Raw genomic sequence first — 14,037 nt, 5'->3', positions numbered from 1 at the left:
ATAGAAGAACTGCTGTCAATCAAAAGAAAGCAATATTAAAAAGTGACCGGTAATGAGAATATTTATAGATTCAAGTCACTGAAACACAAACCACATAACAGTAAATGTCACTTTCGAGAGGACTGACTAATGTGTGTTCTTATCATCATTCCATTCATGCCAAACCTATAACATGTTGGGTAATGTGTTGAGATGCTTCTCTCACTCTTGGGGGGGTCTATTTGAAGGTCTCACTGTGTGGTCAGAAAAAGCAGCACAAACAGCATTCAGGGGAGTACTTGAGGAGCAAGAGCAGAGTTACCGACCTACTTCACATTTGAAGAAGCTGAACAGCAGCAAAACTACCGGAGAGAGAAATCTGTTACGGTAAACTAAAAAACAGTTTGAGCTACTTGGTAATAAAGCAAAGAGCATTTTAAAGGTCTGCTCTATATGGCTTTGCACTTTTTGTTGTTTTTGCATAATCTTGCTGACAGGAAGACAAACAATCAGCACTTTTCACATATTTCTGCTTCTGCTCTCAGCTTTTCTGAGGAAATATAATACAATATAATACTTCCCAGCAAAAAATATCACTCTACTGAGTTTATTTCAAAAAGGGCCAACACAGGTTACACATAAATCAAAATATAAAATGTACAAAGGATGTCATTTTTGGTCCTGTACAGTGTGGCCAGCGGTCAGACACCTGCCCTTCACTTACAGTGGAGATACTGTAACAAGGAGGCTTCAAGTTTTTGGTGGTTTAACCCTAACTCGGGAAATGCCAATAAAATATTTACTGTGGTAAGTTACTGTGTAAACATGAACTGCCAGCGCGCTATTGCAAACAGTCAGTTTAAATAGGAGCACTTTACAGGACTAACAGTGTGCGCAGAGTATTTCTATTCTATGTGAGTTTAGAAAAAGACAGAAAAATAGTCACATGATTGATTTACAGCAGGGCCACAATAGGAAATAAATGATTGCACAATCAATTATATGTGATTTAAATTTCAATTCCTTTTGAACCCATTTATAAAGAGAGATACATTTATTTCATTTTATAATATTTCTACCATCATTATCCTATGATTTCAAGTTTTCAAACAGGAAAAAGCGATCCGGTCTGAACTCCAAGATGCTTCACCCTCTCCCACCCGGAGACTGTGTTTGTCTGCGCTCCAGTGAGCCTCAATCCCTTGGTCTCCATTACTCCTGCACTGTTTTATGGTAAGTCCAGTCATTCATATACAGCACGCCCAAAGTCAGCAAACTTACAGAACATTCAAGCTAATCCCACGATTTTCTTCTTTTTTTTGCCGACTCACATCAGCAATAATGAGCTGTGTGGAGACTGAAGAGGCCTGTTTCTGGCAGTGTGAACACTGCTCCAACTTTATCCTCAAGGATTGGGTTAAGCTTAACAAACCATTTGATGGTACACTCACTGACTCGCTTCTTTGCCTTCTTTACCGTTTCTAGTACATAAGGCAGAACCTCCTCTGGAAGATACATATAGATTTTAAGTACAGTATTGATGGGTACAACAGTATTTTGTGATAACTGGGTTTGCTCAATGAAATTTAAGTAAGTGTGTTGCATCCAATCATCAGAGCTGCGCGAAAAATCTAATGACATTGAGAAAAAAAAGCAAAAGAATATATATTTATAGTATGTTATAGTATTTAGTAAATTAAATAAGCAATTTAAAATGTGTATTTACCCTTTAAAAAAACTTGTAGTCAGCCATTTAGGTATTCTCTCTTCCTGGCAGGTCCTGTCCCCAGTGTGAAATTAATTGCTGTGAAGTTGTCATGCCAATTTCAAAATGTTATTTTCAGATCAGATCTACACTGTCTTAAAAAATCAGAGCCATGCCAAGCCAAGCAGAAAATAATCTGTAACATCACACAATCCATGAAGGACACTGATTTTCACTTTGATGCCGTTTGATGTTGTTTGATTTTGTTTGTTTGGAGCGTGTGTCCGTGTACCCGTCTGTTTGTATGTAGGCATGTGCATCTGCATGCCCTGCACATGAGATAGATTTTTCTTCTATTTTTTGAATTCTGAAGAATTGAGTATGACTGAGGAGCAGCAAAAGGTTACAATTGGAAAACAAACTGTATGACAACAGCGCTCTCTTTTGATATTGCAATTGGGAATCTTCAAATGCAACCACACAAAGAGGAAGTGAAAGGAGAGAGAGAGAAGAAGAAAAAAACAAAAACAAAGGAAAGGCAAAATTGAAGTTGTCAGTTTGTACCTGAGTTGTCTCAAACTATCCCATTCTGCAGCCTGGTGGGGGTTTCTGTCAGCTGGCAGCCTATCTGTCACTGCCACTCCATTTCTTTTCCTGGGCTTTTATACACTCGATCTCAGGGTCTGGGCTTGCAATGACGGCACAGTAAAATTAAGGGGCACATGACAAATACATTAAAGAATCATTAAAATCATTGACAGAGGAAATGATATATGTACTCTTTTGTATTTTAATAACAACCTACATATGGATGTTGTTCTTTTGCCTGAACAATATTCCTGAGGCAGATTTCTTTAGCTCAACCCACTGTAGCGTGTAACATTGCATTGCTATTTGTTTTTCTTTTCCTCTCTTTGAAGACTTTCTCAGGCTGATACAGAACTCCAAAAATCCCTAGAGAGGATACTGGGACAGAAAAACGTGACAAGACATCGATCTTAACAAAGAAATGAAGGAATCGTTTGATTTTACAGTCATATCTTTCTTGCGATAGACTGTTTCTTTCTGTACAATAACGCCGCTTCTGCTAGTACATTGCAAAAGTAATTTCCATGTACTTGGTCTATTTCTGCCTATTTTGCACATTGCAGTCTAAAAGCTTTGCCTCTTTATAATGTCTCAACCATTTTCTGCATCCTTGCTCACAAGTGCCATATGCACAATTTGACATAATAGCAGAGTAAAAACATGAAATTATAATGCAATGTCTCACTGAGGGTTATAGTCGCATTTAAAAAATGCTTTTCCAGTGATCTCAAAGATTTCTCGCTGCAGTGAAATTTAATAGTTTGAGCATAGCACCCCCTCCAGGTGGGCATTATTTCTTGCTAATAATACCTTCAATGCTCAGACTGAAGCAGAGGCTCTCATTGTTTCCCTGCAATTACAGGCCTTTCTACTTTGATTGGTGGGTAATTGACTTGGTTTTACCCTGTATGATTTTCTTTCCGAATTTGCCACTCATATTCTAATCTTGGCTCCTGATCAGACAAAGCCACTCTCCTAGTAATTAAAGACGGCAAAGCCAGGTGTAGGACTGGGGAACTAGGGAACCATAGCCGGATGAATGGGACTGATTAGGTGTTTAGTGAAAATGAGATTTTCTGGCTCAAAGACAAAGTAAAGCCTCTCACTCGGTGCTCACTGTTCAGTGGGGTGGCAATTGACTGCTGTTGATGAGGTACATGAGGTAAAAGCCTGAAAATGACTTTGTGCATTCATCATATTTGGAGCAGAGGAGTCGCGGCGTCAAAGTCGCAGTGTAAATCTGAGAGACACACCTCAAGCATTTTTAATTTGAAGTGTTTTTGATGAAATGGAAGGTCTTTATTTTAATTGGGGAGAAATCAGACTCTTGAATCGGCTGAGTAAAAAGAATCCAGAAAAAAATGGTAGCTTGAAAATTTGTGTGGGAGGGTGAGCCGTAACTTGACTATGGTTTTCAGCAGAAACACTATATTCTTTATGAAATGACATGAAAGACAACTTCTTTCATAAGGTAAGCTTCTCATGCTGCAGTTACACCAGTGGTGCTGGATGAGCTCAACAAATCATATTTCAGTTCTACTTTAAGTGAACAACAGCTGTGATCAGGTCAAGGTCAGCATACTTTGAGGGGTGGATAGACGCCAAGCGACTGAATAAAAAAAGAAAAAAAGTTGGGTTTTTTTTTCCTTCATTGAGACTGGATTGGATTTTAATCAACACATTATGCCAGTTGTTAATTGCTTTCGCTGCCTGCTGCTAAAATAATTTGCTACTTTTTTTTATTGTAGTAGTAGCCATCTGTTTCAAAACACAAGGACAGGATCAGGCTTAGACCTGGGGTAGATGTTGACATGAGATACAGGCGGCTAATTTGCACCGTCACCACCTTATTTATGAGGGCAAGAATGTGTCAAATGGAGGAAATCGGCACGATGAGAGCCTAAAATTAAAAGCAAAGAGTGCATATATATAATATATATATATATATATAGTCCTCCATCCATAACCCTTCCTTGTGTAGTTTTGTACCAAAATGATAAATGAACAGTCACTAATGTACAAAATGCACAAGCCAGATTATCCTGTGCATTTTTTAATAACAACAGTGGGCTCAAACTGCTCTAACCCATCTTTGTCTGTTTAATAGCTGAAAACCACTCAGATGCTTTCATTAATGCCTAAAAGGACAACAGCCATGAGAAGCTCAGCGAAAGCTTTTACCGAAAGCTTGACCTCATATTTATTCTCATCAATCTTACAGTTGAGGTTCAAGTCACTGGTTGTGTAGACGGCTCTTCTCTCTGATATGGTCTCACCTATTTGCTCAGCTTATGGCATCTTTGGCATTCTTTCCTTTTGTGTGTTTCTCTTAAATGCAGATGACAATATCTTCAGGTACGCTCCACTTCAAATCGGGTGAAGCTTTCCATTGCCTTTCTGGTGTTTCCAACTCCATGTAGTAGAAGTAATGAGGTAAAAGCCAGTAGCTGGACAGTAGCTGTAGTGTGAGGAGGCATTAATGTGCTGAGGTTCCTCAGATCAGATCAAAGGTTTATGAGGACTCACTTGTTTGTTGTTTGAACCTCTCACCTAATTTTTTGTTAATATTCAAAAGTGTACCTGTGTGAGGTGGGAATTATGACAAGTATCTTAGAAATGTTATCTTATTTCCAAAGCTTCCTCCTTTAGAACCAGTTTTTAATTATTTCATGAAGCATCATCAACAATTTTACCATGCTATACAGTACGCATGTGTCTGTTTTATCGACTGTCATGCATGTAGTGTTCACATCTGTGTATGTGTGTGTACAGACTGTAGTACAGACAGGGAAGGAATTTTTTTAGTCTATGTGTTGCCAGTGCCTGGGTTTGAATGCGGCTTCTCTACAGGAGGGAACCAAGCTATCAAAGCCATCATGTACTTTAATTACAGGTAATCTCAACTCACAGACACTCGTCCACTCCCTCAGCTCTTAAGAACTTCCTCCTCAATTACCAAAGTGCCTCAATTAGGCCCTAAATAAGCAGTGGACATGCACAAGGGAGAGGTGGGCAAATTACAACAGAGAGGGTAAAAACAACAGGCCGTATAAGAGCCAGTGTGATGCAGAGGCAATTAAAAGACAAAAAAAGAGAGTTCTACCACGCAGGGCGAAAATGAGCAAAAAAAAAAAAAGTGGAAAAAAAAACCTTTGATGAACTAGCTCTCAGCTAAGTGGAGCTTAAGAGGTGATGGTTGAAGAGAAGAAAGAGTGAGAAAAGATAAAGACAGTTGATTGGCAAGAAGGTTGATGTCACACTGTTTCCCTACAGGACCATATGTCGGGGAGAGCACTCAGTCACTGAGAGAGTGGAATGTGTGAGTAAGTCATGCTTTCTATAGAGCAAGTAGGCGTCCCACAGGCAGCTGATTCTCTGCTCTCTCTCTGCTTTCCCTTGCATTCATTATCCAGCCAACCCCATACACACTCCATCAACTGTGAAACTTACTGGGCTTTTGAATGGACAAATGAAGACCCAGTCTCTTTTAATGGGCTAATTCTGTGTCAAACAAGGACCCTTGTTAAGGGAAAATACTTTAGTATGAATTTGAGAGCATTAGTCAATTAGCTCCAGTATGACCCAGAGTCATTATACATCATCAAAGGAACACAAGAAATAAATTAGAGGCTTATACGCTCACGTCTGTTTATCTGTTTGTTTGTGCGAATGGCAGAGTTCCCTGTGCTCACAGTGGACTGGCTACATTTCATTTTGTGGACACACACTGACCTGGATGGTTGGCTAGAAACTGAGCTCATCTAGATACACAGCAAGCTGCTCATAGCAGACGACAGGGCTGTCATCATAGGTCATCGCTGTGAAACGGAGAAAGTGCTGAGCACCAGGATAAGCAGTAACTCAACAGGGGTGATATGCAAAGGAGGAAGCGAGAAGGAGAGGAAGGAGTAAATAATGCATTCGCTTCCTCCCGTCAGCCTAGCTGTAGAATCCGCCAGACTGATCAAAGTTGCACAGTATGGCTCATCAGGACCGCTTGTGTCCAGGAGAGGGCAGTGTAATCCAAACACAGTGTTGAGACCATTTTCTTTGAGCAGATCCATATGAGGAGAATCATTAAACAGCATCTGTTCAGTCAATTACCCTCGTTGCTAGTCTAATCATATGTTAGATAGAAGGCTAATTAATTTTCCTATAAAGTGAACTCGTCTGGAATTAAAAACAAGTCATGATAGGAAGGGGGGGATGTGTGCTCCTGATAATTAAATGTTCAGAACAATAAAAATTCAACATTTCTGTTTCAGTGTTGAGTTTGTATCACATGACACTAAACCGGCATTTAAAATGATCTTTTAAAAGATCGGGTTTTCAATTTATTGGATGCTTTTTGGAAGTTTGAAAGGTTGAAATTTTAAATCCGTTTTAGCATCATACTGTACAGCATGTGCTCAAAGCTTAACTTGTTTGGCAATTCCACTGAAGACATCAGTGACCTATTCTAAAATGGCAATGGCATTGAGTGCAAATGCCAGAAATGACAGCATTTTCTGGTTCTTGAATAAAACTGTTATATATTTTAGTCACTGGGCTCTGGAGGCTACCCCAGCTGACACCGGCAAGACGCAGGATACACTCGTGACAGGTCGCCAGGTCATCAAAGGGCCAACGCATTCACACCCACGGCCAGTTCTCCAAATTAACTTAAAACACCTATATATTTAGACTGTGAGAGGACACCACCACCGTATAGCTCCTATCTATCCCTATCTATTTTCTGTCTGTGAACAGCATATTTAATCACAAGAGCCTTGATTTTTGTTAAAACACCATGCATTATAGACACCTAACTGTTTTAAAAAATGTAAAAACTTTTAGCTTTTATGCTTTTCAAATTTTATAGTGGAATATTACGTGGTTTATGCTGTGACTTACCCCATAATCGAACTTGCTAAGAACGGAGATAAATGACTGGTTATATTAAGAACTTAACTATAAATCTTTAAGTTGCCTTGTTCGAAGGTATCCTGTAAAAGTATGCAATTGAATGTAAAGGAAAGTAAAACAGTCTGCTCAGTCTTTTACCTCATAAATGCCCAACAAGTTTGGGCCTTTATTTAATAGAAGAATTGAATACTTGATAAAGCTAAGAATTTATAATAATTTACAAAATAGTTAACGTTTTAATGCCACACAAATACGGATAGATGTATTAATTACATTCACAGTCATCAATCTAAAAGTTTCATTTATGTAGCTTGTTCCACCAACAAGAACAAGAGGTCTGGTTTAAGTATAAAGTGACTATGAGGAAATCAACATTTATATGAGTAATACTGAAGACCACCAGAGACGTCATGGGAAAACACTGACTAAAACAGAAGAACAGAGACAGAGCATCAACATGAAAGGATGTCAGAAACTGGAGCTGCAACAGCACAATGGCCAGTGTCAAATATTGACACGAAACAGTAGAAAACACATACAGCAGCAGCTTCTTGGTTTGTATTACACGCCATGGCCTCGGTCATTGAATAATCTTTAACACCATATGTGCCTGCATAGAAAAAAGTCCTCATTATAATGAGTGGAAACTGTGGAAAAAACAGTCATTCCGATGCCAAACCTAAAGAAATTCTGTCTGCCGGATCGATGGCTCATCGACAGCCTCCGCACACGTCCTGCCAAGCTTTTCGATCAGAAAAAAGAGCTAAACATTTTTGTTTCCATTGGTCGGGTTACAGCAAGAGAAAATGAAACAACTGGAGTCAACCAGCAAGATTCCAAGCTCATCTATAAAACACCGCAGGATGCCGCGCAGCTCATCTCTAAATGTCAATGAGGTCGTCGCCGCTCTCGTCGCTCTCGACGGTCAGCTGACGGGTCCACCACTTCTTCACCTCTGACCCTGAAGAAGCCTCGTCGTTGACGGGGTTCATCTTGCAAACAATAGACTTGACACTCGTGCGACCTGAGAATGAAAGACATTCACACCCTGAGTCTTGTGATGTCTGCATGTAATTTATGATGTTATATTACCAATTCCACCACAAATGGACATTCACTGCGTGCCGCTGTAAGCGAGAGTGTGTCAAGATGAGGTGATGTCTTTTTTAAAACATTGAAGCTCATAAACAGACTGCCTGGATTTTCCCACGGCAGAGAGAAACTTGAGCAAAAAACTTTTCACTTTTACAGAACGCCCTCTAAAGAAATGTTGCCTCTTACAGTACGTAGACAGCACACTACAGCAGACACACCTGCAGGCAGCCGCCACTGTCCCAGCTTCCTCTGTGGTCTCCCCAGGTCCGAGGAGTCCTGCCTGTACCCTCCTCTGTCTGACAACGTGGGGCTCCGAAGCTGCTGGAGGCCACTCATCTAAACAAAGAGGAGAGATCCTTTGTTTCACCAATGCAAGCGCACACCCGCAGATTATATTATGTGCTTGCTATAAATCACGCTGTGAGCATGTGTTGGCTGTGTATGGAGTGGTGGTATAGATGCGGGGCTTTACCTCAGGCTGTGAGGGGTTGTCTGCGTTGTTAGCATTGTGGTCTTCACTTGGCACTGTGGTCTCTATGCTGGGAGGGTTGAGGAACCGGTTCAGCTCCTGCTGCTGGCTCTCTCTCAGGCTGTGAATGATGCTACACGACTGCTGCTGCTTCTGTGAACGCACGCATACATTCGTGGTCAGTGTCGTGCATGTTTACAATACTGCGGATACTGCAGGGGAACAAAACACAAAGCATGACTATGTGTTTTCTGTTAAGACACTAACCGCCCGGATGCGTTTGAGGCATTTCTTGAGCCACATGCGTATGGTCTGCTTGGCAACCTCTTCCTCAATGGTGTACTCCAGCTGTTCCCTTGCCAACAGCTCCTCCAGCTGGAGAGACTTTCTTATGTCCACTGAGCGGTATGACAACATGCTGCACGATTACACACACACACACACACACACACACACACACACACACACACACACACACACACACACATGCAAAAACATACAGAAAAGAGAGATATTTAGTTATAGGTTTGGTAGAATTAAAAGTGGTGAATGTGATGTCACCTGATTAAAAATTTCAGATATTTAAAAAATGACATCATTTGCGTCTCTCTACATTGCCAACTGTTTATACTGGAAACATGAGAAGCACTTAAAAGAGGTTTTTATCCCCTGATTCAGGTTTAAACAATGTGACTCATTACTTTGATATGAATTTTAGGTTACTGTTTAACACTTCCATACTGACCGTATTCTATGCCTTTAAAGCAGGGCCCAGAATTCCCTGATAAATGTCTACAACACATTTTGAACTACAGATTAATTTAGAATGTAATAAGAGCCCGTCTGACATTAAAAGATGTACGATCAATCCTTAATTAATGCTTCAGAGAGAAGGGAGAGTGTCCCATATAAGACCTAAGATCACTAACCTTTATAATAATCAATATTCATTAAATATTAACTAACACTTAAGGAACAAAACTTGTTTTTTGCAAACTAGTCAGTGGATTCAAAGCAGTGGCAAAAAAGCATGTGTGTGGATTTGAACATGTTTAAATATGACCCCCAAACTCCTCTTCTGATCTCTGCTTTAGTCTCAGTTTAATCTCAATAGGCTCAGAAGAAATGGACTCTAATTTCTTACATTGTGGGCACCAGTGTTTGCAGGTGCAAAGCACCAACAGACAGGTACATACCTGTAAAGTGCTTGTATTTATAAAGTGCTTTTCCAGTCTTACTCACCACTCAAGCAGCTTCTAAACTGCAAGCAACACTTAAGATATAAAGTTTATGATATGCATCACACAACAAAACATTAAACAAAAGCTTCTTGAATGTTTTCTAGACATTGTGAGACAGGTACATTTACTAAAGAAAAAAACTATTTCTAAATTATCCCAGGCCACTAGCAATGGAAGGTATTTATTTCAGGGTTAATCTTCTGCATCTATGTGTGATCTCAGTCACCTGAGCACATCGTGAAAGGTCACATCTCCTCCGCTGTGAAGTCGCTCCATCTCATAGCACATGTGTTTAAACAGCAACTTGTCTTTGTCCAGGTCCACCTCCAGCCTGCCTCTAAGCAGACGAAGCAGAAACTTCACCCTGGATGTGGGGATTACACCCTGGAGAGAGATGGTCACACAGTTCACGGGGTAAATTAAGAAATTATGCAACGAACTTTAAAAGCCTGAAATCCTGGGATTTAGGTGTATTTCAAAAGCTGTAAAATATCAACTGCATTTAGATTTTTTTACTCACAAAGTAACTAAGATTGTTTCTAAAGTTCTTCAACAACCTAAATCATATTTTATGAACCTTTGATTTTCATAGCAAAGGAACTATGAAGGTCCCAAACAGAAAGTGACCTGATATCTCAGCGACTGGGGACGACATTCTAAGCAAACATATTTGGCCACTAGTGTGTTCCAATAAGCTGGAAAAAAAGTATTTTGCTTCATAACAGTCAATGTGCCACCAACTATGGTTTTATCATGGCCAGAGATGTTGCCATGGTAACTGTGCCCACTCTCCTCTTGCTAATTTCTCACCTCCCGTTTGTCATCCACCATGTTCCAGATGATCTGAAAGTGCCTCAGGTCATTATAGCTCAGCAGCTGGTCCTCCTCAGTGGAGTAGAACAGAGAGAAGTTCTCCACAATGATGGCTGCAGACACAAAAAGAGATATTAATACACACACGCAGAAATATTCAATAATACCAGTTCCTCTATCTATGAGTTTTCATTGTGACATGTATTTCAATAGGGGAATCTTCAAATTCTCATTCAACTTACTCATTTTTCAACTCTAACTACTTCCACATTCATTGACCTAGAGCCACCAATCAAACTTTAAAACGTTATACTTTTTCTTCAGTTCCAGTTTAAGTTTCATGCTATTTTTTATGCTAAGATTAATCTTAAAAACTTCTTTCAACTGCTGCTGTGTGCACAGTGTTTGCTCTGCAGCCTTCATTTTACTCTCAAAACGTGGCCATCGTTGTTCTCTTTCCAACAGTGTGTCTTTCAATGCTCAGAGAAGTAAACTTTTTGAACTGTGTGAATCCAAGTAGAGGGATAACCTTCTAACCGACCCATATAAATACACTGTATTTTTAGTCAGGAGTTTGTCTCAACAGTAGGAAAGACCCCACTTGTTAAATCGCTCCTGTCATTCAGATGTTTTCTGACTCTAACTTTTCTTTTGTCATTAGTCAGCTTTTTCTAATTTACATTTTAACCTCCTAGGACCTGGCGTCCACATATGTGGACATCACAAAATACTCAATTTTGCTCAACATGGGCCTGATTTCTACTTACGAGGACATTGTACTGCTACTGTTCTATCAAAATTTTAAACAAATATCCTCATATGTGGCTCTTATTTTTCTTTTAAAAAAAAAAAGGTAAAAAAAAAAATCTGGTAATTCTTTGTTTTTACATTAATTGGGCCTCAATATGCCCAAATATCAAGGAGAAATTAAAAATGCATGTCGTGGAAGAGTTCGGGTCTTAGGAGGTTAAACATGTTCACCTACTTTTCAACTTCATCTGTGTGAACGTCGGCTTTTAGCAGTTCTGAACTTTTGTTTTCAGGTGAAAATTTCTGTATTTTTAATCTCATTCAACATTTTTAACTTAAATTCAGCATTTATGTCATTTCAGCTTAAAACATTCAGCTATCAGCATTCGCACTGCAGTTTCTTCAGAAAATACATTTTCTAGTTTATATTGATATCATTATCCTTTTGCCTAAACTAAACTGTACTAACCCAAATCAAATCATAAAATATAACAAGTTACCTAGTTTTTGGACCCGACATTAAAGGTGAGTCAATAAGATGACATTACAAGGTTATAAATAACAAAAAATTGACTGACCTACAAGAAGGTTGAGCATGATGTAGGCTATAATGACATAGAAAGAGCAGAAGTATATGAGTGCTCCAGCATAGTTGCCACAGTCCGTCTCCCAGTAGCGATGTTTATCTGGGGTGCAAAATGGTGGTTGCACCTGGGGAGGGGGAAAAAAATTGCATCAACCAACAGATATTAAAACAAACATCAAATATTCTAAGAAACCATGTTAAACATGTTTTCTTATTTACTTATATGGCTAATATTAACAGTGTCCACTGGTCCTCTTTTTTGTTTTTTTAATAAAGTGGTTTAAGAAGAACGGCAACATTGAGATCAGCGGGGTATGGCCAAATAATAGAAATATAAAGAAGTAACCACAATATTATGCTGTGAGCACTAAAGACAACAATCAAATCCTCCTACTGCACTGAAATGGCCCCAGAAACCACTTCACATTTGTCTATGGGGAAGTGCACTGTACCCGCAGCCCATCTTACCATGCAGTCATGCATGATTTTATTCCAATCTTCTCCTGTGACAATACGGAAGAGAACAGTGATAGCCTTGCCTGCTGTGGAGAAGTTGGCATGCCTGCGATTGAAGGAGATAGACACACTGACACAACTGTGTAAAGAACTCCTTTACTGTACCCGCTGCTTACATCCTGTATTGTTTATTGAAAAAAATAGTAATAATAATAATAATGATAATGATAAGATACCTTTATTAGTCCCACGAGTGGGAAATTTCATAATAAAGATCGGAAAAGCAATGATTACCGGTTTATGTTCTCTCCGTATTTGACGGTTCCGAAGAGAACAACTCCAGCAAATGCATAGCAGAGAAGAAGGAGAAACATCCCCACGATGATGAAGAAGCTCTTGTACATGCTGACGACTACAGTGAGCAGCAGCATCTTTAGTGTCACCTTTAAGATCGTACACAAAGGTGAAAAAGCAGAATTTTATTCCTACACTAGAAAATCTATTTGGATAAAGTACTTTATCTTATTTGTTGACTAATGTACTCACATGTTTCCCACATATTGTGAAGAACCTGAAGACAATCACACATGTGCCCATCATGTAGGTGTACGCATTCTGGAGTAGAAAATTGTACAGTAATTTTAGCTGTAGTGAAAAAAAATCAATAATACTGACTGAATTTGAATTTGTTTAACAGATTTTTCTAACCAGTAAGGAAAAGTGCAGAACAATCCAGATGACACCGAGCGATGTAACCAGGAGGTCATACCGATTTCGTCGACTCTGCCAGTAACCAGCGGGGGACATGGCTATCAGCTTCATTGTCACCTATAAAACAACAGCAGCAGTAAAGTAAATAAAGCCACTCAGGTACATTACAAATACCCCAGCCATCCCCCCCAAAACAGGCTCACCTCCAGGACGAATATGAAGGTAAAAACTACAGACATAGTGGCAAGGGGAAATGTTACACCGTCATCACCTACATTCCACTGAGGAAAAACACAAAAAGACCGACGTCAGTTCATACATATAAAATTGGGTTCACATCTGCGATAATTAAAAAGCCAGCTGAGAGTGTAAACTGAACAAAGACAATTAGAAGCACTCTCAGGTAATACGGCGTCATATACTGTTAAATGAGGTGTTACCTTGACTGAGAGGAGGACAGATTGTGCCAGTACCAGCACAGCAATGCCCCGTTTGAAGAAGGGATGCTGAGTAATGTCGTACATCTTGGCCCGGAAACCTCCGTTCTCTGTCAAGCACAAAAGAAGGCAAAAAAATTCAGTGAAACCTAAACAACGATTTTGGAGAATTGTGGCATTTTTGATCATCAGTGATCAGTTATAAATGTCTGAAAAGGCTCTTGTATTGAATAACCCGGGTGATTTAACTTTCAGTAGTAACCCCTACTGTCCAACAGATGGCACTCATAGACTGTTCGATT

General features: G+C 39.5%; 1 protein-coding gene across 3 annotated transcripts in view; it reads right to left on the bottom strand.

Moving 5' to 3' along the window:
* Positions 1–7,315: 7,315 nt before the first annotated feature.
* nalcn (sodium leak channel, non-selective) overlaps positions 7,316–14,037 on the bottom strand; it is a 64,371-nt gene continuing 57,649 nt past the window's right edge. For all 3 annotated transcript variants that reach the window (XM_085435657.1, XM_085435659.1, XM_085435658.1), the window contains 13 exons: positions 13,739–13,845; positions 13,502–13,579; positions 13,296–13,415; positions 13,134–13,202; positions 12,882–13,030; positions 12,600–12,693; positions 12,124–12,256; positions 10,793–10,908; positions 10,209–10,366; positions 9,009–9,159; positions 8,745–8,894; positions 8,491–8,608; positions 7,316–8,201 (listed from right to left, as the gene is read on the bottom strand). In XM_085435657.1, the coding sequence (XP_085291783.1) occupies positions 8,059–8,201; positions 8,491–8,608; positions 8,745–8,894; positions 9,009–9,159; positions 10,209–10,366; positions 10,793–10,908; positions 12,124–12,256; positions 12,600–12,693; positions 12,882–13,030; positions 13,134–13,202; positions 13,296–13,415; positions 13,502–13,579; positions 13,739–13,845 (1,586 nt within the window). In that variant the 3' untranslated portion in view covers positions 7,316–8,058. The remainder of the gene's footprint in view (positions 8,202–8,490; positions 8,609–8,744; positions 8,895–9,008; positions 9,160–10,208; positions 10,367–10,792; positions 10,909–12,123; positions 12,257–12,599; positions 12,694–12,881; positions 13,031–13,133; positions 13,203–13,295; positions 13,416–13,501; positions 13,580–13,738; positions 13,846–14,037) is intronic.

Source organism: Copadichromis virginalis, linkage group LG16, assembly GCF_057382275.1.
Source record: "Copadichromis virginalis isolate Kocher_CV1m ecotype Utaka linkage group LG16, C_Virginalis_male_GT1.1, whole genome shotgun sequence".
Taxonomy (NCBI): domain Eukaryota; kingdom Metazoa; phylum Chordata; class Actinopteri; order Cichliformes; family Cichlidae; genus Copadichromis; species Copadichromis virginalis.
This window is presented reverse-complemented; position numbering and strand designations above follow the sequence as displayed.